Here is a 25,000-nt window from a genome sequence, read left to right as displayed (position 1 = left end):
GCCTGAGAGTTGGAAGCTCCTGTTGTTCAGAACATCAGAGAGTCAGACAGACAGAGAGACCACTACCAGTTCCCAGTACCATCCTCAGCCCCAGGTTCCCAGTACCACCCACAGCCCCAGGTTCCCAGTACCACCCACAGCCCCAGCTTCCCAGTACCACCCACAGCCCCAGGTTCCCAGTACCACCCACAGCCCCAGGTTCCCAGTACCATCCTCAGCCCCAGGTTCCCAGTACCAGCCCCAGGTCCCCAGTACCACCCACAGCCCCAGGTTCCCAGTACCATCCTCAGCCCCAGGTTCCCAGTACCATCCTCAGCCCCAGGTTCCCAGTACCACCCACAGCCCCAGGTTCCCAGTACCACCCACAGCCCCAGGTTCCCAGTACCATCCTCAGCCCCAGGTTCCCAGTACCATCTTCAGCCCAGGTTCCCAGTACCACCTACAGCCCCAGGTTCCCAGTACCATCTTCAGCCCCAGGTTCCCAATACCACCCACAGCCCCAGGTTCCCAGTACCACCCACAGCCCCAGGTTCCCAGTACCATCCTCAGCTCCAGGTTCCCAGTACCACCCACAGCCCCAGGTTCCCAGTACCACCCACAGCCCCAGGTTCCCAGTACCATCCTCAGCCCCAGGTTCCCAGTACCACCCACAGCCCCAGGTTCCCAGTACCATCCTCAGCCCCAGGTTCCCAGTACCATCCTCAGCCCCAGGTTCCCAGTACCACCAACAGCCCCAGGTTCCCAGTACCACCTAAAGCCCCAGGTTCCCAGTACCACCCACAGCCCCAGGTTCCCAGTACCATCCTCAGCCCCAGGTTCCCAGTACCATCCTCAGCCCCAGGTTCCCAGTACCACCAACAGCCCCAGGTTCCCAGTACCACCTAAAGCCCCAGGTTCCCAATACCACCCACAGCCCCAGGTTCCCAGTACCACCCACAGCCCCAGGTTCCCAGTACCATCTTCAGCTCCAGGTTCCCAGTACCACCCACAGCCCTAGGTTCCCAGTACCACCTAAAGCCCCAGGTCCCCAGTACCACCCACAGCTTCAGGTTCTGAGTACCATCCTCAGCCCCAGGTTCCCAGTACCATCCTCAGCCCCAGGTTCCCAGTATCACCCACAGCCCCAGGTTCCCAGTACCAGCCCCAGGTTCCCAGTACCACCCACAGCCTCAGGTTCCCAGTACCATCCTCAGCCCCAGGTTCCCAGTACCACCCACAGCCTCAGGTTCCCAGTACCACCCACAGCCCCAGGTTCCCAGTACCAGCCCCAGGTTCCCAATACTATCCTCAGCCCCAGGTTCCCAGTACCACCCACAGCCCTAGGTTCCCAGTACCATCCTCAGCCCCAGGTTCCCAGTACCACCCACAGCCCTAGGTTCCCAGTACCACCAACAGCCCCAGGTTCCCAGTACCACCTAAAGCCCCAGGTCCCCAGTACCAGCCCCAGGTTCCCAATACTATCCTCAGCCCCAGGTTCCCAGTACCACCCACAGCCCTAGGTTCCCAGTACCATCCTCAGCCCCAGGTTCCCAGTACCACCAACAGCCCCAGGTTCCCAGTACCACCTAAAGCCCCAGGTCCCCAGTACCACCCACAGCTTCAGGTTCTGAGTACCATCCTCAGCCCCAGGTTCCCAGTACCATCCTCAGCCCCAGGTTCCCAGTATCACCCACAGCCCCAGGTTCCCAGTACCAGCCCCAGGTTCCCAGTACCACCCACAGCCTCAGGTTCCCAGTACCATCCTCAGCCCCAGGTTCCCAGTACCACCCACAGCCTCAGGTTCCCAGTACCACCCACAGCCCCAGGTTCCCAGTACCAGCCCCAGGTTCCCAATACTATCCTCAGCCCCAGGTTCCCAGTACCACCCACAGCCCTAGGTTCCCAGTACCATCCTCAGCCCCTGGTTCCCAGTACCACCCACAGCCTCAGGTTCCCAGAACCACCTAAAGCCTCAGGTTCCCAGTACCATCCTCAGCCCCAGGTTCCCAGTACCAGCCCCTGGTTCCCAGTACCAGCCCCAGGTTCCCAGTACCAGCCCCAGGTTGCCAGTACCATCCTCAGTCCCAGGTTTCCAATACCACCCACAGCCCCAGGTTCCCAGTACCAGCCTCAAGTTCCCAATACCATCCTCAGCCCCAGGTTCCCAGTACCAGCCCCAGGTTCCCAGTACCAGCCCCAGGTGCCCAATACCATCCTCAGCCCCAGGTTCCCAGTACCAGCCCCAGGTTCCCAGTACCAGCCTCAGGTTCCCAGTACCAACCTCAGGTTCCCAGTACCAGCCCGAGACAGACAGGTGTGTTCTCACCTGCACCGCTGCGCCGTCTCTTCTCTGGCAGGGTGGGGGGGAGGGTGGTGGGGGGAGGTAGAGGAGGGAGAGTCTCAAAGGACGACAGGTCTGTGTGGAGGAAGGCGTAGTCTGGATCCTCCTCTGAAGAGACGACAGGAAGCGCAGGTGATCCGACACACACCTGAACACCTGCACAAGATGTTCACATGGTTTTATTCTCTCTTATCTTTTATCTGTTTTATCCACTTTTCATCCTATTTAAATAAATGTTATTGTCTGTGAAGCACGTTGAGTTGTATTAATAAAGTTTGATTGAATAGAAGTGAACAGGAAACACAGAATAGTTTTGGGATGGAAACGTCATGTGACCAAACCTTTAGAGGTTTAAGTTTAACATCAGACATGTCTGAGTGACAGCAGGAGGCAGCACTGCACCAAACAACTGAGGAAGTGACATCACTCACACTGCAGCTGATGGGAAATGTATGTGTGTGTGGGTGTATGTGTGTGTGTGTGTGTGTGTGTGGGTGTGTGTGTGTGTTACCACAGTGTGTGTCGTCATCAGCAGAGTCTGCAGACGACGAGGAGCAGAGCTTCAGGATGTCTTCCTCACACTCCTGCAGACATGAAACATTTATACATGAAAATAAAACATCACAAAGTCCTTCACAGTAAAAGTACATAAGTATTATGAGCTTGATGTAGTTAAAGTATTGCAGTAAAAGTACATAAGTATTATGAGCTTGATGTAGTTAAAGTATTGCAGTAAAAGTACATAAGTATTATGAGCTTGATGTAGTTAAAGTATTGCAGTAAAAGTACATAAGTATTATGAGCTTGATGTAGTTAAAGTATTGCAGTAAAAGTACATAAGTATTATGAGCTTGATGTAGTTAAAGTATTGCAGTAAAAGTACATAAGTATTATGAGCTTGATGTAGTTAAAGTATTGCAGTAAAAGTACATAAGTATTATGAGCTTGATGTAGTTAAAGTATTGCAGTAAAAGTACATAAGTATTATGAGCTTGATGTAGTTAAAGTATTGCAGTAAAAGTACATAAGTATTATGAGCTTGATGTAGTTAAAGTATTGCAGTAAAAGTACATAAGTATTATGAGCTTGATGTAGTTAAAGTATTGCAGTAAAAGTACATAAGTATTATGAGCTTGATGTAGTTAAAGTATTGCAGTAAAAGTAGTGGTTTGGTCCCTCTGACTGATATATTATTATATATGACATCATTAGATTATTAATAGTGAAGCATCAGTGTTAGAGCAGCATGTTACTGTTGTAGCTGCTGGAGGTGGAGCTAGTTTACACTACTTTATATACAGTTAGCTAGTTTAGTCCAGTGGTTCCCAACCTAGGGGTCGGGCCCCTCCAAAGGGTCAGCAGATAAATCTGAGGGGTGGTGAGATGATTAATGGGAGAGGAAAGAAGAAAAAACAAAGTTCTGATACACAAATCTGTTTTCAGTTTTTGGACTTTTTCTCTAATCTTTGATTTTTGCTGAAATATTGGATCATTTGAACATTTACTGAAATGAAAGCATGTGAGAAGTTTAGAGGGAAAAATCACTATTTGGTGGAGCTGTTAACAACTCATAGACATGTGAAATGTGACCCCGACTACACACTGCTTTTTGTAAGACGTCAAAAGACAAAAAGGTTGGAAACCACTGGTTTCATCTTTAACAATGTGTTGTATTTTAAAAGCTTGTTATATTATCCATTGTGTCAAATCTTCATCTGAAAAGTAACTAAAGCTGTCAAATAAATGTAGTGGAGTAGAAAGTACAATATTTCCCTCTGAAATGTAGAAAGTAGCATCACATGGAAATACTCAAGTAAAGTACAAGTACCTCTAAACTGTAGTTAAATACTTGAGTAAATGTATTTAGTTACTTTCCATCAGTGAGACTTAAAAGTAAAAAATAAAATAAAGATCAAAATAAATCAAATGAAAGTTGAAACTAATAATATTCATATTGTGTAACTGTCTCATATTTACCTGTCGCTCTACTTCAGACTCTCGTCTCATTGGTGCTACTATGGCGACCCTGCAGGGGGTGGGGCCTGATGTTGAGTGACGCTTTTTGGGGGGCAGGGCCGGAGGGCTGAGAGACAGACAGACAGACAGACAGACAGGTTAATGAAGGTGTGTTTCCCAAAAAAACAAACATCAACACGTAATATTCAGATCAGCTGTTTGAACGATCAGCAATGAAGCAGATTCTCTCCCCGGATCAATACATCCTGATCAGATCTAACGGAGTCACATGTCAGAGAAACGAAATACTGAAGTAAAGAACAGAACAGAAACCCCCGAAGTTACGTCATCAGAGGAAACAGATGACGTAATGACGCTTTTTTAAGGATTAAAAAAGTTCATAATAAATGTTTATAGTTTATAATAATAATGTAATAAATGTTTATAGTTTATAATAATAATGTCATAAATGTTTATTTATTTAGATATAACGTCTCGTAGCTGTTAGTCCAGCGTCTTGTTTTATAGTTTGATGTTTTCAGTTTTGTTCTACACTGTAAAACAGACGTTTCCTGTTTATTATTTTATTACATTAAATATAGATTAATATAGAAGATTTTATGAAAAATTAAGTAATTAAACTCAATTTCTAACAGTACATTCCTGTCATTTTAAGCCTGATTATTTGTTTTATAGCAGTATCAGTACATTTTTATAGGAAATGTAATTTAAATTGTTTTTATTGGTGGAAATAAACTTATTTATCATTAAAAAGCCAAAAAATATACAAGATTTCACCAAAAAATTAAAGCTATAAACTATGTTTAAATTATGGAAAATTTCTGTATTTTAATGAGATGATTAATATACAGTAATATGATATAACATATAATATACAGTATTTTATTAGCGCACAACTGCTGGAATATTACTATTTTGTTGTTGTTGTTTCTTTTTTGTTCCTGACTGACTGACCAACATGTAGTCAGATAAATACGATAAAGTCAAATTATAAAGTAGTGAAGTAAAGTACATTTACTCAAATATTACAATATAATGAAATTATTATAATCCTGAAGTGAAGTGAGTCTGCAGCTCTGATCTGATCCGGTCTGAACGTCAGAACTACAAGAACCGACACGTCCGAGGACGTCAGGGAGCAGGAGGAGACTCGGAGCCTCTCTGGGCTTCATCATCAATCAATAACATCGATTCTAACAGCATCAGGTAGTCAGTGTGGAGACGCCGGAAACCTCTACTGAGAGCAAAGAATCACAGAAGAAGAAACAGAGAGCACCAAAATGCTAATCAAGCTAGTAATGCTAATCATGCTCATCATGTTAGTAATGCTAATCATGCTAGTAATACTAATAATGCTAATCATGCTAATCATGTTAGTAATACTAATCATGCTAATCATGCTAGTAATGCTAATCATGCTAATAAAGCTAATAAACTGTCTGAAGAGACAGAGGAGCATCTCGGATCTATCTTCATGATGACAAACTTTAATTCATAATGTTCTAGTCAGAAATGAGGTTAAATAATTATAATAATAACTTTCATTAAAAAATGTTCTAATATTTACTGGAATATTTCAGTGTTTGGTAGAATCTTGTTACCACAGATGGAAGATTTACTGCTGAACCAGAAACATGTATCATAATTCACTATAATGTTTGACTTTATTTGAGAAGGTGACGTTATAAACTCAGCAGAAGTTCGGATGTAAGTGATGAATGTTGCTTTTATATTTTATTAAGCATAACTTCACTCCACATAAAGCTACAGTCTGAATAACAAGAGGAAATGTTCATATTGATCATATAAACAATAATCTTCAGTAATCAAAGCTTTGTGGCTCTGATGAATCTGATTAAAGGAATATTACAACATTCTCCTGTAAAACCTTCATCTGCTGCTCTTTAAATAAACGTTTTGAGATGAATGACTAGAATCAGATATTACAGATGATTCATAATGAGTCATATTAAGTTTAAGATGTTGATAATATCCTGATTATTTTATCATTTACAAAGTGGAGAACAGAAGTGTTGAGACTCTGAACTACTTATAATAATAATATATATTATATATTGATTAATCTGCCTTAAAGTTCAGTTAAATAAGCTTCTTGTCATTCTAATTGTGAAATGCGTTTAACGATGACTGTGCACATTTCTTTATTTCATTTCAGTCGTTCTCTCACTTCTTCTTCTTCTGCTACTTCCTGTCGCTCTTTTTGTGGCGAGACGGGAAGTCGGGTTGCTTCCTGTTTTAGCCACACTTCACTCCTCTTCTCTCTGCAGCGTCTTTTCTATTCTTACTTTCATGATCAAGCCTTCGACAAACTCTCACAGATCCATCGATTATTAAACCACAAGAGGACGCTGATCAATAAGTCACTGATGGATCAATATCTCTGATCAGACGAGTCTGTTCAACTCATGTTCATATTAAAGTTATTTATTTGCAGCTTTCAGGCCTTTTATGATGATTAATAATCCAGAAACTCACAGATCAAAGCGCCGCCATGTTTTACATTTGGATCATTTTATTAAATTTCAAACCTTCAACTCGTCTATAAAAGATTCTGTAGTGAAATTGCTGCTGGTTGTTTATGGTTTGTTTGTGTTGTTTGTGTTGTTTGTGTTGTTTGTGTGTGAATTGTTGAGTCTTGTGCAGTTTCAGATTTATGTAACTCTGTTAGACTGGCTGAGCTTAGACATCTTTATCTTATATATTTGTCCCTATATGAATAAAATAAAATAAAATAAAATAAACATAAAACAAAATAAAATAAACAAAAAATAAAATAAAATAAAATAAAATAAAATAAAATAAAATAAAATAAAGTAAAATAAAATAAAATAAAATAAAATAAAATAAAATAAAATGTGTGGTGATGCTCACCTGAGGGCCTGTGGGGGGAGCAATGGGGGGCGGAGCTCTAGGAGGGGCATCACAGGCTTGGGAGGAGCTAAAGGCTGCAGCTCCGCCTCCTCTGCAAGTGGACAGGTGAGTGTCTCGTCCGACGTCTCCGGGCCGACGAACGCTCCAGGCTGCCCCACGGCTGGCTGTGATTGGACAGGAGACACGGGGGCGGAGCCGTCTTGTCGCTCTGCAGCCAATCGAACCAGTTCCTGACGGACAAACCAGCCAAGAGCCAATAAAAACAGCACGAGACGGGACAGAAGAAGAAAAAGAAGAAAAGGACAGAAGGAGCCTGTGTCCTCACCTTGACCCCGTCCAACACGGCCCTGATCACCGTGGTAACGCTGGCTGTGGACTCCTTGTTGTCGGTGGCGACGCCCTGCAGCATCACCTGATCACACCAGCGAATCAGCTCAGCCAGAGAGCGGTGGAGACGAGCGAGACAGGCGGAGACGGTCTTACTGCGGAGAGGACGGACGGGTCAGCAGGGCGCCTCACTGACGTTCAGGGTCAAAGGTCGACAGGTGTCACCTACCTGCTGTGGAGGTGTGGCTCCAGCTGGACCAGAGGCTGGACCGCCTCCAGGACGCTGCCGGATGCCCCGCCCAGCAGCCTGCCCACCACAGACTGGTCCAGAACCAGTTTGTCCACTTTGTCCACTCCAAGTTTGTCAACCAGAGCTTTGAAGTACTGAAGAGAGCTGATGACGAGCCGCTGGCGGTCCTCGAGCACACACACCGGCTACACACACACACACACATACATATTCACACACACACACACACACACACACACACACATATACACACACACACATACATATTCACACACACACACACACACACACATACACACACACACATACATATTCACACACACACACGCACACAAACACACACACACATACATATTCACACACACACACACACACACGTACATATACATACACACATACATACACACACACACATATACACACATATACATATACACACACACATACATATTCACACACACACACACACACATATACACACAAAAACCCAGTTTTAATGAATATTTGTACAAAAAGACGTAAAATGACCAGAAAGTGTGTGTGTGAGTGTGTGTGTGAGTGTGTGTGTGTGTGTGTGTGTGTGTGTGTACCTTGTCTTGCTGTGTGTCTTCGTTCAGGTCCAGGTCAGGTGGTTTGCTTCTCGGTGACGGGGTTTGTTTGATTCGATCAGAGTATCTGTTCCGCTGCTGGTGGATTTTACCCTTCAGTCTCATAGTGAGAGTCGCAAACTGGGAGGCTGAGAGAAGAAGACGAGTTACCATCACCATCACCATCATCACCATCATCACCATCATCACCATCATCATCACCATCATCATCATCACCACCATCATCATCATCATCACCATCATCACCATCACCATCACCACCATCATCACCATCACTATCACCATCACCACCATCATCACCATCACCATCACCATCACTATCACCACCATCATCACCATCACTATCACCATCACTATCACCACCATCATCACCATCACTATCACCATCACCATCACCACCATCATCACATCACATCACTATCATCACCATCATCATCACCATCATCACTATCACCATTATCACATCATCATCATCATCACCACCATCATCACCATCACCATCACCACCATCATCACCATCACTATCACCATTATCACATCATCATCATCATCACCATCACCACCATCATCACATCACATCACTATCATCACCATCATCATCACCATCACTATCACCATTATCACATCATCATCATCATCACCACCATCATCACCATCACCATCACCACCATCATCACCATCACTATCACCATTATCACATCATCATCATCATCACCATCACCACCATCATCACATCACATCACTATCATCACCATCATCATCATCATCACCATCACTATCATCACTATCATCACCATCATCATCATCATCACCATCACTATCATCACTATCATCACCATCATCACCATCACTATCACCATTATCACCACCATCACCATCATCATCATTTTTCTATTATTGATTATTGATGATCATTAGATAAACGTGATTAATCTTCATGAAGCTTTCAGACATTTTATTCTTTAGATTTTGAGCTTTTTGTTTATGGACAATCACACATTAAACAGGAGAAGAAGTTGATCAATTATATTAAATGTGAAGAATGCAACAAGAATCAATATGATCCAAACAAACAAAATGTGTTTCAGCTGCATGTGTTTTGTGTTTTTAAATATATTTTTTTCTGGTTGTTTTACATCTTTGTGTCACATTAGATTCATAAAGTGTTTTTACTGCTCAGACATCTAAAACTGGGTCGAATGTGACCCTGAACAGTATGTAAGAGGTTCAGTGAAAGTACATCAGTGTTAACAGCCAGATGTAGTTAAAGTATTAAAGTTAAATGTAACGTCTTACTGCAGCAGATGGACACATTAGTCTGACTACATGTGTTTATTTCATTACTTCTATAGTCTCAGGTCATCAGTTAGAGAGTTTATATTCATATAAACGACTGTTTCAAGTGTTACTATAATCAACATTGCACCAGTTTACAAAAGAATCAATTCAACAGGAATGAAGTTCAATTCACAGTATTGGTCAGAGCATGAACGTGACGTGTTTCAGATTGCTGCGTTCATGTTGACGTGTTTCAGCGTGCTGCGTTCATGTCCAATGGAAAAGTTGCTAAGTTGAATTTTCTCTACAGTTCACAAATAACTGAAAGACACTAGTAGAAGAAGAGCTTACCTGTTTTACTCTCAGGCCTAGAGGACATGTCTGCAGGTGGACAGGCAGACAGACAGACAGACAGGCAGGCAGACAGACGGGCAGACAGACAGGTAGATAAGCAGGCAGGCAGGTCCTGGTCTCGGTGAAGATTTAATTGTCTGGTTTCATCTTCTGCTGCTCTCTCTCTTCTTCATCATCTTTTCTTTCTCTTTATTTCAGTATTTCTGTCTTTTAACTCGGCTTTTAACGGCTCTCTCCGTCTGTCTTCCTTCCTCGTTCTCTCCTTCCTCTTAAAATTTACAGTCAGTTACATTCACTGACAGACATGTGAGGATGCTGCCGTCATGCGAACACCGTTCAGTTTGTGAAGATGAAGCTCCTCCTGCTGGCTGGAAGCTGACAGCACATCTGACTCCATAGAAACATGATATAATATCAACTATCAGCACGTCAAGTAAAACTGAACTCGTCTCTTTCTGTTGAGCGACTTCTGATAACTTTAATCAACACAGTCAAATCTCATCAGTTATATTAAATCATCTCTTCTTTCATTCTGGTTTATGAAGCACCGAATGGTTTCTGATCTGCTGCTGCGTTATGAAGCATCCAGACTCTCAGGTGGTCTGGATCAGGTCTGGATCAGGTCTGCTTTCTGTCAGAACTAAACCTGGAGAAGAAGGTTCAGGTTTTACGCTCCACATATCTGAACAAACTCCCAGAAACCTGCAACTCTCAGTCCTTTAAAAACAGCTGAAGACTTTTCTGTTTGTCTGCTATTAAACCAGATTTAAAGGATAATATTTTACTGTTTAATTTGTCTTAATTTAATGCTTTTTAATTGTATTTAAATGTCTTTTTACGTTGCCTTGTGTTACTTTTATACTCTGTCTTGATGCCTTTTATTTTCTATGCAAAGCACTTTGAATCACCTTGTTATTGTTTTATCATTAAAATGTAATTTAATGTCCCTTCAGAATAAAAGCAGTGATGATGTTTGTCTTCTCTGTGCAGAGTTTGTTTCACCTCAAAACACCTGAATGTACCAGCAGGATTTATGACGTGACAACCAGTTTGGAACCAGTCATGTCCAGTATGTAACTGGCACAGTGTGATGTGGAACAAACTCTGAGAATGAACTTTACAGTGAAAGAGGAAACATCTGATGTCCAGCAGGAAAACTTTACAGATGATTGATTGGTTCTTTTACATGAAGCAGAAACTCGTTTGTGTCTCTTTTACATCTTTATGGTCGTTTTATGTTTTTTTGTGATTAGAGTAAATAATAAAATAAGAGAGAAGAACAAGATAAGACAATTCAAATAAAAATATATGTGCATGATATACAATAATATAAACAATTAAAGCTGCAAGCAGCGTTGGTCGGGACCTCGCACTCTGGTCCGTCGGGATCAGATCATTTTGCTTTTTAAAAATGAGGGACATTTATTACAAGTGTGGTGTGCTTTTATTTTGAAAGATTGATTGACAGGATGAGAGTTTTCTGCAGGGTGAGACATGTCTGTCTTGCTCACACCTGTGTCATCAAAATTATGCAAGTTTTGGGCCCATTCACTTGAACTCTTGATGAGTTTGTGTGTAAAACAAATTATTTTCCTAATTTTCATCAAGTCTATTTTTAGAAAAGTAAAGACTTTTAACCCACATGACCTGGTTAAAGTTTGATTTGAATGGAGAGTGTGAGTGAACCCACACCTTTTTGAACATTTACTGCTTCCACATAGTTTTAGATACAAACTTCATTTGAACTTTAAATGAGTCACGAGACTTTGACCTACAAATCTTGAATTTACATGTTTTTTCTATCTTTTATTGTTTTTGAGATATTAGAGTGTGAGTTTTAAAGTCTTTTCTTGCTCCTCCTGTGATTTTATAATGAGTGTGTATTGCGGAATGTTTCACAGCACTGAGGGAGTGACATCACCAGGAGCAGTTGGAGAGGAGGATTTTAGAGTACGCTTCTTGTGAAATCTCCTCATAAATCCCATGACTTTGGCTAAATCTTACATTAAAAATCATATTTTAGTAGGCTATTCGTGGCGAATCCATTGATACAGGTTTGAAAGTGGTCAGACTTATAGTTTAGACGTCAGCAGCCTCTGTTTGACATAAAGTTCATGCCCATAGATTGCCTCCCTATTGGTTTACATTGTAAGGGTGATGTGGCACTGCAACTTTCAGGGCTTATAAAATCCAAACCGTTCAAGTTATTACAAAGTTTTTAACAACTTTTTTTCAGCACAGTGTCATAAGTCACCTATTAAAGTTTGAAGCCGATACCATTAACGCCCTCGGAGGAGATAGAGTTTGTTTGGGGTCCAAAATTGGGTCAAAGTCTTATTTTGAAAGTCTGATTGTGGACTTCCTGTTGGATTTAGGTCAGGTGTGTCAGTGTATGATTTGTAGGTCTTGATGAGACGAATAATTGAGTTTTGGTTTGATCTCTCTACGACATTCCTACGGGCCGTGGCGGCCATATTTGTTACATAGGTGAGAGCTAGAGAGCACATTTTGGCACTTTGGGGGTTAATTTTTACATTTTATCCAATTTTTCACCAGACCTGATGTGCGTGCCAAATTTGGTGAGTTTTTGAGCATGTTTAGGGGGTCAAATTTAAGCTTTAAGTCCCGTAATAATAAAGAAAGAAACAGTAGTCCTCTGCCTTTTGGGCTCGGTCCCTCAATATAACAACATAACTCAACATTATATTGCATATTGGTGCAATATAACTGATAACTAGATCTTTGTGGTCATTTTGCATCTCTTTTAAATTGTTTTATGTCTTTTTGGAGACCCGCCCCCGCCCCCTGACCCCCGACCCCTGACCCTAACATCTCACTGCTCATGCCTAAATCTAACCCAGTGTGTCGTGTAGCTACTGCAGGTAGACCTACTTGTCTCTTTGTGGTCATTTTGCGTTTCTTTGTGATTGACAGATTCTGGGTTGAATGAAGAGCGGCGAGCAGATTTTAGTGAACTCGTTAAACTCGTTTGGTGAATCTGAAACTTCGTAGACGCGCAGAGCAACGAGCAGCCGGACGTCCGTTAGCGGACTGTTGACGCGTATTCGGCTACAGAAACACTGGACACTCGTCGGCTTCATTCACGCAAACTTTATTCATGCCCACATGTTTCTGTTGGCCCTGATCACATGACACCAAGATACACAACAAAGCAACACACACACACACACACACACACACACACACACACACATACACACACACATACACTACCGTCTGGGCCGCTGCATATTTCAGTTGAATATATCGATATATATGTTCTTCACATATATATGGTACATTATTATTTTCATATATTCTGTAAACATGACACATATTCATATTAACACGATACAGAGTGAACTATTGACCATCACGGGTGTGTGTACGGGGGACGAGCTGCGTCCAACACGCTGCCGCAGAGCGACACGTGCAACACTTCACTGATTAATAAAGAACATTCAAAATCATACAACACCTTTTAAGATCATGTCTACTTTAAATCAGGAGTTTAAGTGCCATGCTGACATTAATCTGAACACGACTCACAGCTACAAACACCTGCGAACGTGTTGAACGCAGCTCAGAGCTCGACTAAACTCTACAGAAGCACCAGAACATGAACAACATACACAGGTAGAATAGATAGATCAGCATTATAGTTGAGATTCACAAACGTCTGTCGCTCCGTGTGCTCGGCTACATCACAGACAGAATACAGCATTAATACTTATCAGAACTGGGAGGTCTGAATAAATACTGCGTGGACACAACGTTTCCCTGCAGTTTGCTTCCATTTTTACAACATTTTTTGTCTCCTGGATTCGTGATTCAGATCCGTCAGAAACCACGAATCACACAACACGTACTCTAAATGTTCAGAGCACAAAACATCAGCAGAATTTAACTCGTTTTACATGATAATTTTATAATAATCTAGATCTCAGTTAACAATGTAAACGGACATCTCAGTAACACGTTAACATGAAATCCTGAGACGTTTCCTGGAGAGATACGAATAAAACAGAGACAAACGTAATTTGGTAAACTTCCAATTAATTTAATCCTTTTTAATTCAATGTATATTATGAATCAAGATTCCAATAATGAATTAATAATGAACTAAACCTGCAGTGTGGGACTTGACACTCGACACGTGTTTACGTCACAGGCTTCGCCGTGGCCTCCGTCGCTACGGTCGCGGCTGTAAAACGGTGGATAAATAGTTTTGAGCGTCATACGTCCTCCATGAAATGACCCGTTTCATTATCAGAAATCCGTTCAATCCGTTCGTTCCAGTAACATTTGGAAAGTCTAGAAAAGACAAACGACTAAATTATTTTATTCCCATTCAAGTTAGCAGAGAGCTAACCAGAAGTTAGCCGTTAACAGGAAGTCTCTACTGCACATGCTCCGCCCACAGAGCATGCTCAGTATGATTCATCTGTCAAACCCGACACAGATTAAAAACTCTGAAACAGAGAGATTTATCTGGCGGTGAAAAGCTTAATGAGCGCTGTGTGAACTCGTTACAGACGTTCATTTATATGTGAAAGTTCCAACCTGCAGGTTTAATATTTAGTTGTTTTAAATGAAGCAGTTCAACAAACACTGCTTATAATTTCAACACAATTAACTCAACTTTAAAAATGTTCTTATATCTCTGTCTCTGTTTTACTCGTCATTAGAGCTACGAACATTGTACAAAGTGATTTAGGAAACATTTCAGGGACATTAAAGACCAGTAAAAGGCATCAACTTCTCCACATTGTGAATATTAGTTGGCTGTTTTATAGTTTGCTGCTTACTGTGCCCACTGGTTTCAGAACTAGCTGGGAACCAGTCAAAACCAGAAAGAGCCAACTGGAACCAGTTTTTATCTGTTGGAACTGGTCTGAGCTAGCTAGAACCAGTTGAAATGAGCAGGAACCACTTAGAACCAGGCGGGATCAATCCAAGATAGTTATAACCCTTCATAACCAGTCAGAGCCAATTGGAACCAGTTAAAACCAGTTGGAACTAGCTGGAGCAAACTGGCACCCTTTAGGACCAATTCCAAACAGCCGCAACCAGTTAGAAGCTGTTGGAATCTGCTGGAACCAGTTGGAACCAGTTGGAACCAGTTTAATCAGTTGGAACTGGTCTGAGCTAGTTTGAACCAGTTTAAACAAGTAGGAACCAGTTTGAACAAGCTGGAAGTAGAATTTTCAGTTAGAGCAAGTTGGAAGTAGTCTGAACCAGTTAGAACCAGTTTGGACCAGTTCAAAAGCAGCTGTAACCAGTTGAGAGCAGTCGTTGACGGTCGTTGAAGGACTCGGACAGCAGACGTCAGAAGTCATTTAAAGGTGCAACAAACGACATTCAGCCACTAGATGTCACACTGGAGCCAAAAACATCACAGAGGAAGTGTGACTTCATTCTCTGCTCAGGACGCCATTACGCCGCTCTGTCGTTACACAGCAAATAGTTGTTTGCTGACATCCGGTGAGGCTGAATGTCGTTTATTGTAACATTTCAGAATCTGTCACAGTTAAATACAGTTGATCACTGTAAGCGTGAAGAACTGATGGCTTCAGAAAAAGAAGATAACAGAGAACATTTTCTTCACGAGGTGACCATAACAGTTAACACCAATAACATCATTCATGGTTTCCCTTTAACAAGAAAATCAGATAATAAATAAATCAATAAATAGATTAATAAATACATAAATTAAACCAATATGTAAACTTTACACCGTAAAGACGAGTTCCTTCAATGCAACATTCAAGCACACTGATAAGACTTCCCTACTTGACATGGTGCAAAATATTCTTTGAACCAGTAACATTTGATCATTTCAAGCAAGAAAATCTACCAACAAAGTCAACAAAAATAACTCAAGTTTTCTTGAAACTATAGCAAACAAATCGAGCCAATATCAGACCCGATCCAACCTCAACACTAGTTTTAAAAATGAGATTTAAGCCTGTTTGGCTTCATATAATAAATAAACTGTCAGAAATTCCAGTTAAAGATGTTTGAAACTAGATTATTTGTCTTTAAAGTCGCCTCAGATTATGAGCTGTGAGCTGTTTTACCTTCCATTTGTCTCAGTTTAGGAATTAATATCTTCAAACACTTTGATCTGATTGTTGAAACAAACAAAACGATCTTATTTTCTCATAATAGATATGTGTGATATCGTGTGATAAACTGCAATCCACTTTTCAGACTTGTTTCCTGTCGGCTCGAGCTGGAAAATAGACTGAATAACTAACTGAAACAGATTAAGAGCAGCTACCTTGAAACAAGTCTAATAACCTGCAGTGCAGATGCTGCTTGACAGGAATTTTTGTCTTTGATAAGAAAAAATGAGGTTTAATCATCGTAAAATCAGATATTTTAACTTTGTTGGATTTCCTTTTTTGCAGGGCTCAAATCAGAACTTTTCCTCAGATTAATATGAGAAAAAACAATATTCGAACAGGATTGTTTTATATTTTATAGGAGTGATGCAGATAGCTAACTAGCTAACTAGCCAACTAGCTAACTAGCAACTAGCTAACTAGCTAACTAGCTGACTGTGACGTCCAGAGAGACGAGTGAGACTTCATCATCAATCCTCTGATGATGTGATAGAGCAGACAGACAGGCAGCTGACCCGTCTCAACTCCTGACAGCAGACACACATTTATACACTCAATATTGCAGTAGTTTGCTGATCATTTGCTATAAATGTCAATAGTGTGCTGATAATCAATATCATTATTATCATTATTATCACTAGTAAGGTTGACAGTAACACAGCATCAGTAGAGACACAAACACACACTGGGTCGGGTTAACCCTCGATAGAAGACTGGGGGCTCTCTCCGTGGGCGGGGCTACCTTTGTTGGGCCGACTGGGAGAAAAATGACAAAAAACAAACATGAAGAAGAAAAAGAAAAGAGCAGAAAGAAACAGAGGAGGGGGGTTAAAGGTCAAAGTTTACATCAATCAACCATAAATCAATGACTAGTGTTCTGCTGCAACAAGTCAGAACCAGGTGGAACCAATTAGAACCAGTCAGTGCTTGTTAGAACCAGTTGGAACCAGCTAAAAACACAACAGCACTGCATGGAGAACAAATAATTAATAGAGAGAGAAAATAAATAAATGAATAAAAGCAGAGTGTGACCATTCATGTCTTCATGGTGGTTATTAAAAAGCTGAAGAAGAGAGATGAGTCTAAAGACGAGATTTTGAAAAACCAGTTGATGGGGAGGCTCTAAAATACCCGATCAGCTCTGGATTTTAAGTGGCAGCGTGGAATGACGAGCAGTGATTGGTCAGCAGATCTGAGGGGGATGAGGACTTCAGAAAGATAAGCTGGAGCTTTTCACTGGTAACCAGTGAAGGGAGGCCAGTACAGGAGTGATGTGGTCTCTCTTACTGGTACCAGTGAGGAGTCGCACTGCAGCATTTTGAACCGGCTGCAGGCGAGATAAAGCCGACTGACTGATTCCTATGTACAGAGATTTACAGTAGTCAATGCAGGAGGAGATAAAAGCATCTACGATGGTCTCTAAATCCTTAACAGACAGAAATTACTTTAGTTTTGTGAGTCATCTAAGATGGAAGAAGCCGCTGCTGACAACGGACTTCATTTGTTTATTGAATTTTAAAGCATAACGCCGAGATTTTTTGCATGACAGTTTACATTTAATTTTAGAGTCTCAAGAGTATCTACTGCGGTTTTGGTAAATACTGAAGGGTTGAAAATTAGGAGCTCAGTTTAACCCTGGAGGAGCAGTAAGACGCTTTCTGCCATCACCAGGCAGTGCAGCTCAGCAGGAGTTAAAACAGCTCGGATCACCAGGATTGAGAGGGAGATACAGCGGGGTGTCATCTGCATAGAGGTAAATAAAATAGGGCCTAATATGGAACCTTGTGGTACTCCACCACCTGAACTCTCATTGCATAACAGGTATGATCCTCTGACTCAGAGTGAAATGTGTGATAATACTGTGTTGAACTCAGGGAAGCTAATCACACCACTAGCACTACGGCTAATCAAAACCAAAGAAATAGCCCCAAAACTACTGAACACAGGGAAGCTAATCTGAGGGCCAGAAGATGTACTAATTTCTGGACCAATACCGACCTGGAAGAAAGGAATTGAATCTTTTAGAAATCAGCACCTACTTTCCCACATTAACAAGGTGATGAAAACGTAATTTTTCCACCTTAGAAACAGCTAAAGTACGACCATCTATAAATGAACTGATCCATGCCTTCGTTTCAAGCCAACTTGATTACTGTAATGCACTTTTTACTTTACTTTATTATATACCCTCTATGTTTTAACTGTTTTTATCTTATTATTGTTATTATTATTCAGTATGTATTCTATTTCATGCGTCAGCAGGTTTTATCTTCTATTTTATATTATGAATTCTATGTATTTGAGTTTCACTTTATTTTATTTTATCTTATTATTTTATTATCAAGTGGGTTTTATTTTCCATCTTGTGTTACATGGGTGCAGAGGTCAGTGGTTGGTAGGTTTGGTGTGTTTTTAACCAGCTTCGGGTTGCTCCTGACGCAGATCAGACCCACAGTGAGGTTAAACCAGTGGGAAGACTGGTTAAACTGGTGGGAAAGGGAGGTCCTGTTATGCTTATGGCTTCAGAGACCTCGGCGCTTTATAGACGGTGAAATACTTCCTGAGTTTTCCCAGTTTCCCCATCAAATTACCACCACTGAAGCACATTCTATGTATTCTATTTTCACTTTATTTTATCTTGTGTTTATGAACATTATCAAAAGGCTTTTATTTTCCATCTTACATTACATTAATGTATTTTACAGGCTTTTATGTCTTTCATGTGAAGCACTTGGTTCATGTAATTTCTTTTGTTGTAAAGCACTTGGAGCTGCGTTTCTTGACTGAAAGGTGCTGTACGAATAGAATACTAGTCGTTATTATTAACAGATGCTGTGTTGAGTTGAATGAAAGACCTTTTCAAGAGCCTTGGATAAAAACAAGAGCTTTGAGATTGGCTGTTAATTACTGGAAATAGATGGATCTAAATTTGAGTTTTTTATCAGAGGGGGGGTCTCCCCTTGTTTCCTGTCAGCCTCTTCACCAATAACTGACCAATGAAGACAAAAAGTGCCAAAAATAATTAAAAACAAAAAGCTCTGAGGGAACAATGTCTAATGAAAATAATAACCAGTTAGAACCACCAGTTAGAACTGATAGGAACCAGTCTGAGCTGGTGAGGTGCAACATGAAAAGAGTGTTTGTGCTCCACAACTATCAAACATGTTTAATGGATCATATCTGTGTGTGTTAGAGCGACGAGTCGGATGCTGGTCTGGAGGATCGAGATGGAGATGCGGGAGCCCTCCGACTGGAGACAGACAGACAGACAGACAGGTGAGAGACAGACAGACAGACAGACAGGTGAGAGACAGACAGACAGACAGACAGACAGGTGAGAGACAGACAGACAGACAGACAGACAGACAGGTGAGAGACAGACAGACAGACAGACAGACAGGTGACAGACAGACAGACAGACAGACAGACAGACAGTCAGTAATAAGTCAATGAAGCTGTCAATCACAGATCTAATTATGATGCTAGGGGAGTGGGCGGGGTCACATGGCGAGGACAGCGATCTGATTGGACGATGAGGCATACACACACACACACACACACACACACATACATACACACATACATACACACACACACACACACACACACACACATACACACACACAGAGTTAATGACAGACAGTGACATCACACAGACAGCTGACGTACCATTGGTGAACTCCTCACTGGTCACTGATAGAGATTCTGAAAGAATAACCATATATGGTCAATATGAGGGGGGCGGGGCAGGGTGGGGGGCGGGACTACCTGTGCTGACTGTCACACCTGAGAGATTCCCACTTAGCCTTATAAGGTACTGTGAGACCAGGATCACACAAACAGAGAGACAAGCAGATGGCTGGACAGGTAGAGAGACAGACAGGTAGAGAGACAGGTAGAGAGACAGACAGGTAGAGAGACAGGTAAAGAGACAGGTAGAGAGACAGACAGACAGGTAGACAGACAGGTAGAGAGACAGACAGGTAGAGAGACAGGTAGAGAGACAGACAGGTAGAGAGACAGACAGGTAGACAGACAGGTAGAGAGACAGGTAGAGAGACAGACAGGTAGAGAGACAGACAGGTAGACAGACAGGTAGAGAGACAGGTAGAGAGACAGACAGGTAGAGAGACAGGTAGAGAGACAGGTAGAGAGACAGACAGACAGGTAGACAGACAGGTAGAGAGACAGACAGACAGGTAGAGAGACAGACAGGTAGAGAGACAGACAGACAGGTAGAGAGACAGACAGGTAGACAGACAGGTAGAGAGACAGACAGACAGGTAGAGAGACAGACAGGTAGAGAGACAGACAGGTAGACAGACAGGTAGAGAGACAGACAGGTAGACAGACAGGTAGAGAGACAGACAGACAGGTAGAGAGACAGACAGGTAGACAGACAGGTAGAGAGACAGACAGACAGGTAGAGAGACAGACAGGTAGACAGACAGGTAGAGAGACAGACAGACAGGTAGAGAGACAGACAGGTAGACAGACAGGTAGAGAGACAGACAGGTAGACAGACAGGTAGAGAGACAGACAGACAGGTAGAGAGACAGACATGGCTCCAGGTGGATGTATAAATGGCGACATGCAGGTTGATGGATTATTGATCAGCCTTTATGTCTGTTTGTCCAGTACGTGTTTAGCCTAGCTTAGCACAAAGACTGGACGCAGGAGGAAACTGTTAGCCTAGCTTAGCACAAAGACTGGACGCAGGAGGAAACTGTTAGCCTAGCTTAGCACAAAGACTAGAAGCAGGAGGAAACTGTTAGCCTAGCTTAGCACAAAGACTGGACGCAGGAGGAAACTGTTAGCCTAGCTTAGCACAAAGACTGGACACAGGAGGAAACTGTTAGCCTAGCTTAGCACAAAGACTAGAAGCAGGAGGAAACTGTTAGCCTAGCTTAGCACAAAGACTGGACGCAGGAGGAAACTGTTAGCCTAGCATAGATTTTCTTCACTTGCTTCAAGACATTCTAAATGTCAGACGAAAATTTCTTCAGCAGCGTTCAGATCAAAACCGGCAGTCCGGCGCTACAGTGCAGGGAGCTGCAGCGGTGATCGTAATGAAATACGATCCAGGAAGTGAAGTTGGAGCTACAGATTAATGCATTTAAGGACTTATCAGAAGCCAAAACACTGCAGGATTTTACAACTCTGGAAAGTTTTCATGGTGGCAAACGTTTTATCTTTCATCACGAGGTAAACAGTCGAATAGTGTTCCCGTTACAAAGCGCACGTTTGCATTCCTGGTTGTCCGATCATGTTTCATGATTGGCCAATGTTACGTCTCAAAAGTTGAATCTCGTCCAACTTTTTGTTGGACAACCGCTGTGTTTTTTTGCTGAGCCCTATGCGGTTCCTCCTCCCGCTGCCCCCGTTCAGATGAAATGGACGGCTGCGTTTTCTTCAGACATAACCAGATGTGGTCTGAACGCGGCCTTTGTAACGTGAACGCTGTATTCGACTGTTTACCTCGTGATCATCGCAATGAAACTTTCCAGTAAAATCCTGTCTGTGAGTTTAATAAACTGCTGTCTGGTGTTTCTGATAAATCCTTAAACCCGCCACCGCAGACCCCTGCAGCGTAGTGCCGGATTGCTGGGTTTGGTCTGAACGTGGCCTTGCAAACAGTGCAGCTGGAACAAATGTTGAACTTGTAGGAAGTTGGATGTTCTTCACTCCTGATGGAGCTACGCTAACAGTTTCCCCCTGCTTCCAGTCTTTGTGCTAAGCTAGGCTAACAGTTTCCCCCTGCTTCCAGTCTTTGTGCTAAGCTACACTAACAGTTTCCCCCTGCTTCCAGTCTTTGTGCTAAGCTAGGCTAACAGTTTCCCCCTGCTTCCAGTCTTTGTGCTAAGCTACGCTAACAGTTTCCCCCTGCTTCCAGTCTTTGTGCTAAGCTAGGCTAAACATGTCCTGCACTGGTGTCTGTACGAGACACAAAGATGAAAAACTGATCATGTAGGACTGTTCCTTTACTGAGGACGTGAGGATGAGGAGGGTCTGAGGATGAAGAGAAGAAGAATGACCCGAGGAAGAAAGAAAGACCGGTCTTTCTTTTCCATGTCTGTGCAGATTGTTTGTGGATCGCTTTCTGTCAACAGCACCAACAAAGAAGACGCTCTGACCAGTAAAAACAACAACATCTCTGTGTCCAGTTTGGTGGAAAACACAAATCTCCTCAACACAACAACACGACACGTTCATGAGAATATGCTGAGTCGCTGTGGATGCAGTTTTCTTTGTTTTGTAGGTTAGAAGCAGCAGAATCTACAGATGCAGAGTTTATTTTGTTTATTTTGACCAGAAGCTGAAATCGTTTATTTAAAAGCTGCTTTAAAACAGAGAATGAAATCTTTTCCAGTGAGATCTTTGTGTTTGTGTGGAACCGAAGTGGACACAGTGACGCCTTCACCTCCCTGAACACCTGGAAACACGTGCAAACACATCTATGCTGCATTCAGGTCACACTACAATGTGGGGATTTTCAGTTTTAACTGCTCATAACAGCAGCGTCCAAGATAAGTAAACTTATTTCTGCTAAATCCGTTTTACAGAAAGTTGGAAGTTTGATAAAACAACTTTAATGTTAGAAATGTCATCATCGAGGTTTTTCGTTGTATAAATTAAACGTCTGCCGATAAACAGTCCCATTATGATATTTACATTTTCCAACATCCAACCGTTGTATTTCTCGCCTCAGATCCAGGTTTATGTCATAGTGACACAGCGTCCCGGACCTCCTCCTGCAGGATCCTGAGGGGATCCCAGGTCCTAATCCCCCCGGTCTCTAATCGTGTGTTCAGAAAGAACACACAGCAAATTTTTCACGCTGTACGATTCAAAGTCAATGCAAAGACGCAAGTAGATGTAAATTCACCCCGGACGACGTGAATCGACGTGAATACACGTCTTTGTAGAGTTCAGAACACAAATACACAGGCTGAACCTCCAAAACAGATTTAATCACCCAGGTGACATGAATGCAGCATTGTTTAGTAGTTTTTCTTCCTGGACAGCTTCCTGATAAAGGGCTGATGGGAAATGTAGTCTTCAGCTGTCTAATGGGACAAACCCAGCGAGGTCACACAGTATTGACGTCAGTTTAAAACGACTGAAACACAATAAACAATACACTCGTCAGTCGTCTTTCCTGACAGCATTTGAACACATCACACAGAACCAATCAGCTGCTGGTGACCTGCAGTCAGTGGAGGCTGTCTGCCTAACCTTTGACCTCTGACCTCAGAGTCCCCATGTTATCAGATACAGCGGGTAAACACTGCGTGGGTACCTGGGGACGCCGGGCGGCGGCGCTCTGTTGGGCCGAGATGGGACGGAGGGCGGGGGTCCGCCTGGGTCAGGTGACACCGCGGGACGAGAGGGGGCCGCACGCCCGCCTGGACGAGGGGGGCCGGGAGGGGCCCGACGCTGGGGGGTCGGACTGGACATGGGAGACCTGGAGAGAGATGATGATGTCAGCGTGATGTAAGCATGTCAGCGCTTCCACACCGTTTATTTCTTGTTTTTATTTTTTTCTTCACACTGTTGCCCACAGCCGACCTGTTGCTAGGTTACCTGCGTCCTGACGGCATCCCCGTCACCTGCAGCCAGGAGTCGTCGACAGGCGGCGGCATCGCTGTGGTGACAGTGGTGGTGCTGATGTCACCGATGATGCTGAGGCCCTCGCGCAGAGCGTGGTACATCTTCAACATCTCGTCACGGTGATGAGCCTGACGAGAGAGAGAGAGACAAACATCTCAGGTCACAAAGATCATCAGGGTCGATCCTCTGAGGACCACGAGGAGAAAACTTGCTCCGGAGTGTGAAGCACATCTCTGAAAACCTTCCAGAGACATAACGTGTCTTTAGGAAATGCAGATGTACCACCGACATGATCTTTCTCATGAGAAACGCTGCGAGTAGAGGAAAGGTCTCTGTGTCACTTTCACTGATTTCTCCAAAGCTTTCAACACCATAAATCAGACACGTCATCACCGAAGTCCTCCAATCAGAGGTTAAAGTGAGTCAGAGTTAGTTAAACTCTTGATCTCGGCTGTCTCTCAGCTCCTCCGCCAGGACCTGCTGAACACCGACGGAGTCCACCGAGAACACCGACTGGATGGACCCGCACCGAGGCGTCGACCTGCCGGATACATGAACGACGACATGCAGAGGACTGAGCCATCGTACCGCGTCTCAGTGACTGCGGCTCGCCCTGCTGAACCACGCTGCGTTGATTTACGTTTTGATTCCCGGTTTTAACACGCCAAGTCACGCACAAGATGGAGCCTCTCTGAAGTCGGGTCAAAGCGTATCGACCCGCCTCCGAGCCGGTTGCGGTGACGTCAGATGGGCTTCGTCATCGTTCAGGGACGAGCCGCTTTAGCTAACCGCTAACTTGAACGGAGATAAAACGATTCAATCGTTCGTCTCTTGCAGACTTTTCAAATGTTATCCGACCAAATGGATCAAATTCTGGTAGTGAAACGAATCGTTTCACAAGCGTCGAGACAACAAGGAAACGATGTGAATATAAATAGCTTCATGTGTTGCTTTTTATATGAACTACTTTTATACCACAGCACTTGTTTTGACTCTTTTATATGCACTGAGTTTAGTTTAAAGAAGCTCTATAATGTGTTTATGCTTCATAAATCAGGCGTCCTTTGAAGCCAGACATACACTCAGGAAACTAAAATGTAAAATATTCATTTTCTGTGGTATTGTTATCAGATTTGAACTTGGACAATGTAAAGCTCCACGCTGTGGTCCACTGCTATAATATACTGCAGCTATAGTTCATTTACTTCAGTGTGTTAAAACTTCTATTAGTCAACATCAGTGAGACTGACAGTGG

The 25,000-nt window shown here is 42.8% G+C and overlaps 2 protein-coding genes across 5 annotated transcripts in view; both read right to left on the bottom strand.

Annotated features, from left to right (window-relative positions):
* Positions 1-10,370, bottom strand: part of LOC121904432 (rap guanine nucleotide exchange factor 1-like) — a 26,982-nt gene extending 16,612 nt beyond the window's left edge. Inside the window, exons 1-9 of one of the 2 annotated variants that reach the window (XM_042422184.1) lie at positions 10,004-10,370; positions 8,357-8,502; positions 7,746-7,951; positions 7,515-7,671; positions 7,190-7,419; positions 4,298-4,403; positions 2,832-2,904; positions 2,306-2,476; positions 1-19 (exon numbers count right to left, since the gene is read on the bottom strand). The exon at positions 1-19 is cut by the window's left edge and continues 134 nt beyond it. In XM_042422184.1, coding sequence (XP_042278118.1) covers positions 1-19; positions 2,306-2,476; positions 2,832-2,904; positions 4,298-4,403; positions 7,190-7,419; positions 7,515-7,671; positions 7,746-7,951; positions 8,357-8,502; positions 10,004-10,031 — 1,136 coding nt within the window. In that variant the 5' untranslated portion in view covers positions 10,032-10,370. The remainder of the gene's footprint in view (positions 20-2,305; positions 2,477-2,831; positions 2,905-4,297; positions 4,404-7,189; positions 7,420-7,514; positions 7,672-7,745; positions 7,952-8,356; positions 8,503-10,003) is intronic. The other variant, XM_042422183.1, reaches the window with a different exon arrangement.
* A 2,744-nt stretch (positions 10,371-13,114) lies between these two features.
* The window catches only part of LOC121904326 (dynamin-1-like), a 31,408-nt gene continuing 19,522 nt past the window's right edge, over positions 13,115-25,000 (bottom strand). For 2 of the 3 annotated variants that reach the window (XM_042422010.1, XM_042422011.1), the window contains 3 exons: positions 23,719-23,873; positions 23,435-23,599; positions 18,783-19,384 (listed from right to left, as the gene is read on the bottom strand). In XM_042422010.1, the coding sequence (XP_042277944.1) occupies positions 19,324-19,384; positions 23,435-23,599; positions 23,719-23,873 (381 nt within the window). In that variant the 3' untranslated portion in view covers positions 18,783-19,323. Of the gene's footprint in view, positions 16,891-18,782; positions 19,385-23,434; positions 23,600-23,718; positions 23,874-25,000 lie in introns of those variants that run through there. The other variant, XM_042422009.1, reaches the window with a different exon arrangement.

This window comes from Thunnus maccoyii, chromosome 9, assembly GCF_910596095.1.
Source record: "Thunnus maccoyii chromosome 9, fThuMac1.1, whole genome shotgun sequence".
NCBI classification, from domain to species: domain Eukaryota; kingdom Metazoa; phylum Chordata; class Actinopteri; order Scombriformes; family Scombridae; genus Thunnus; species Thunnus maccoyii.
This window is presented reverse-complemented; position numbering and strand designations above follow the sequence as displayed.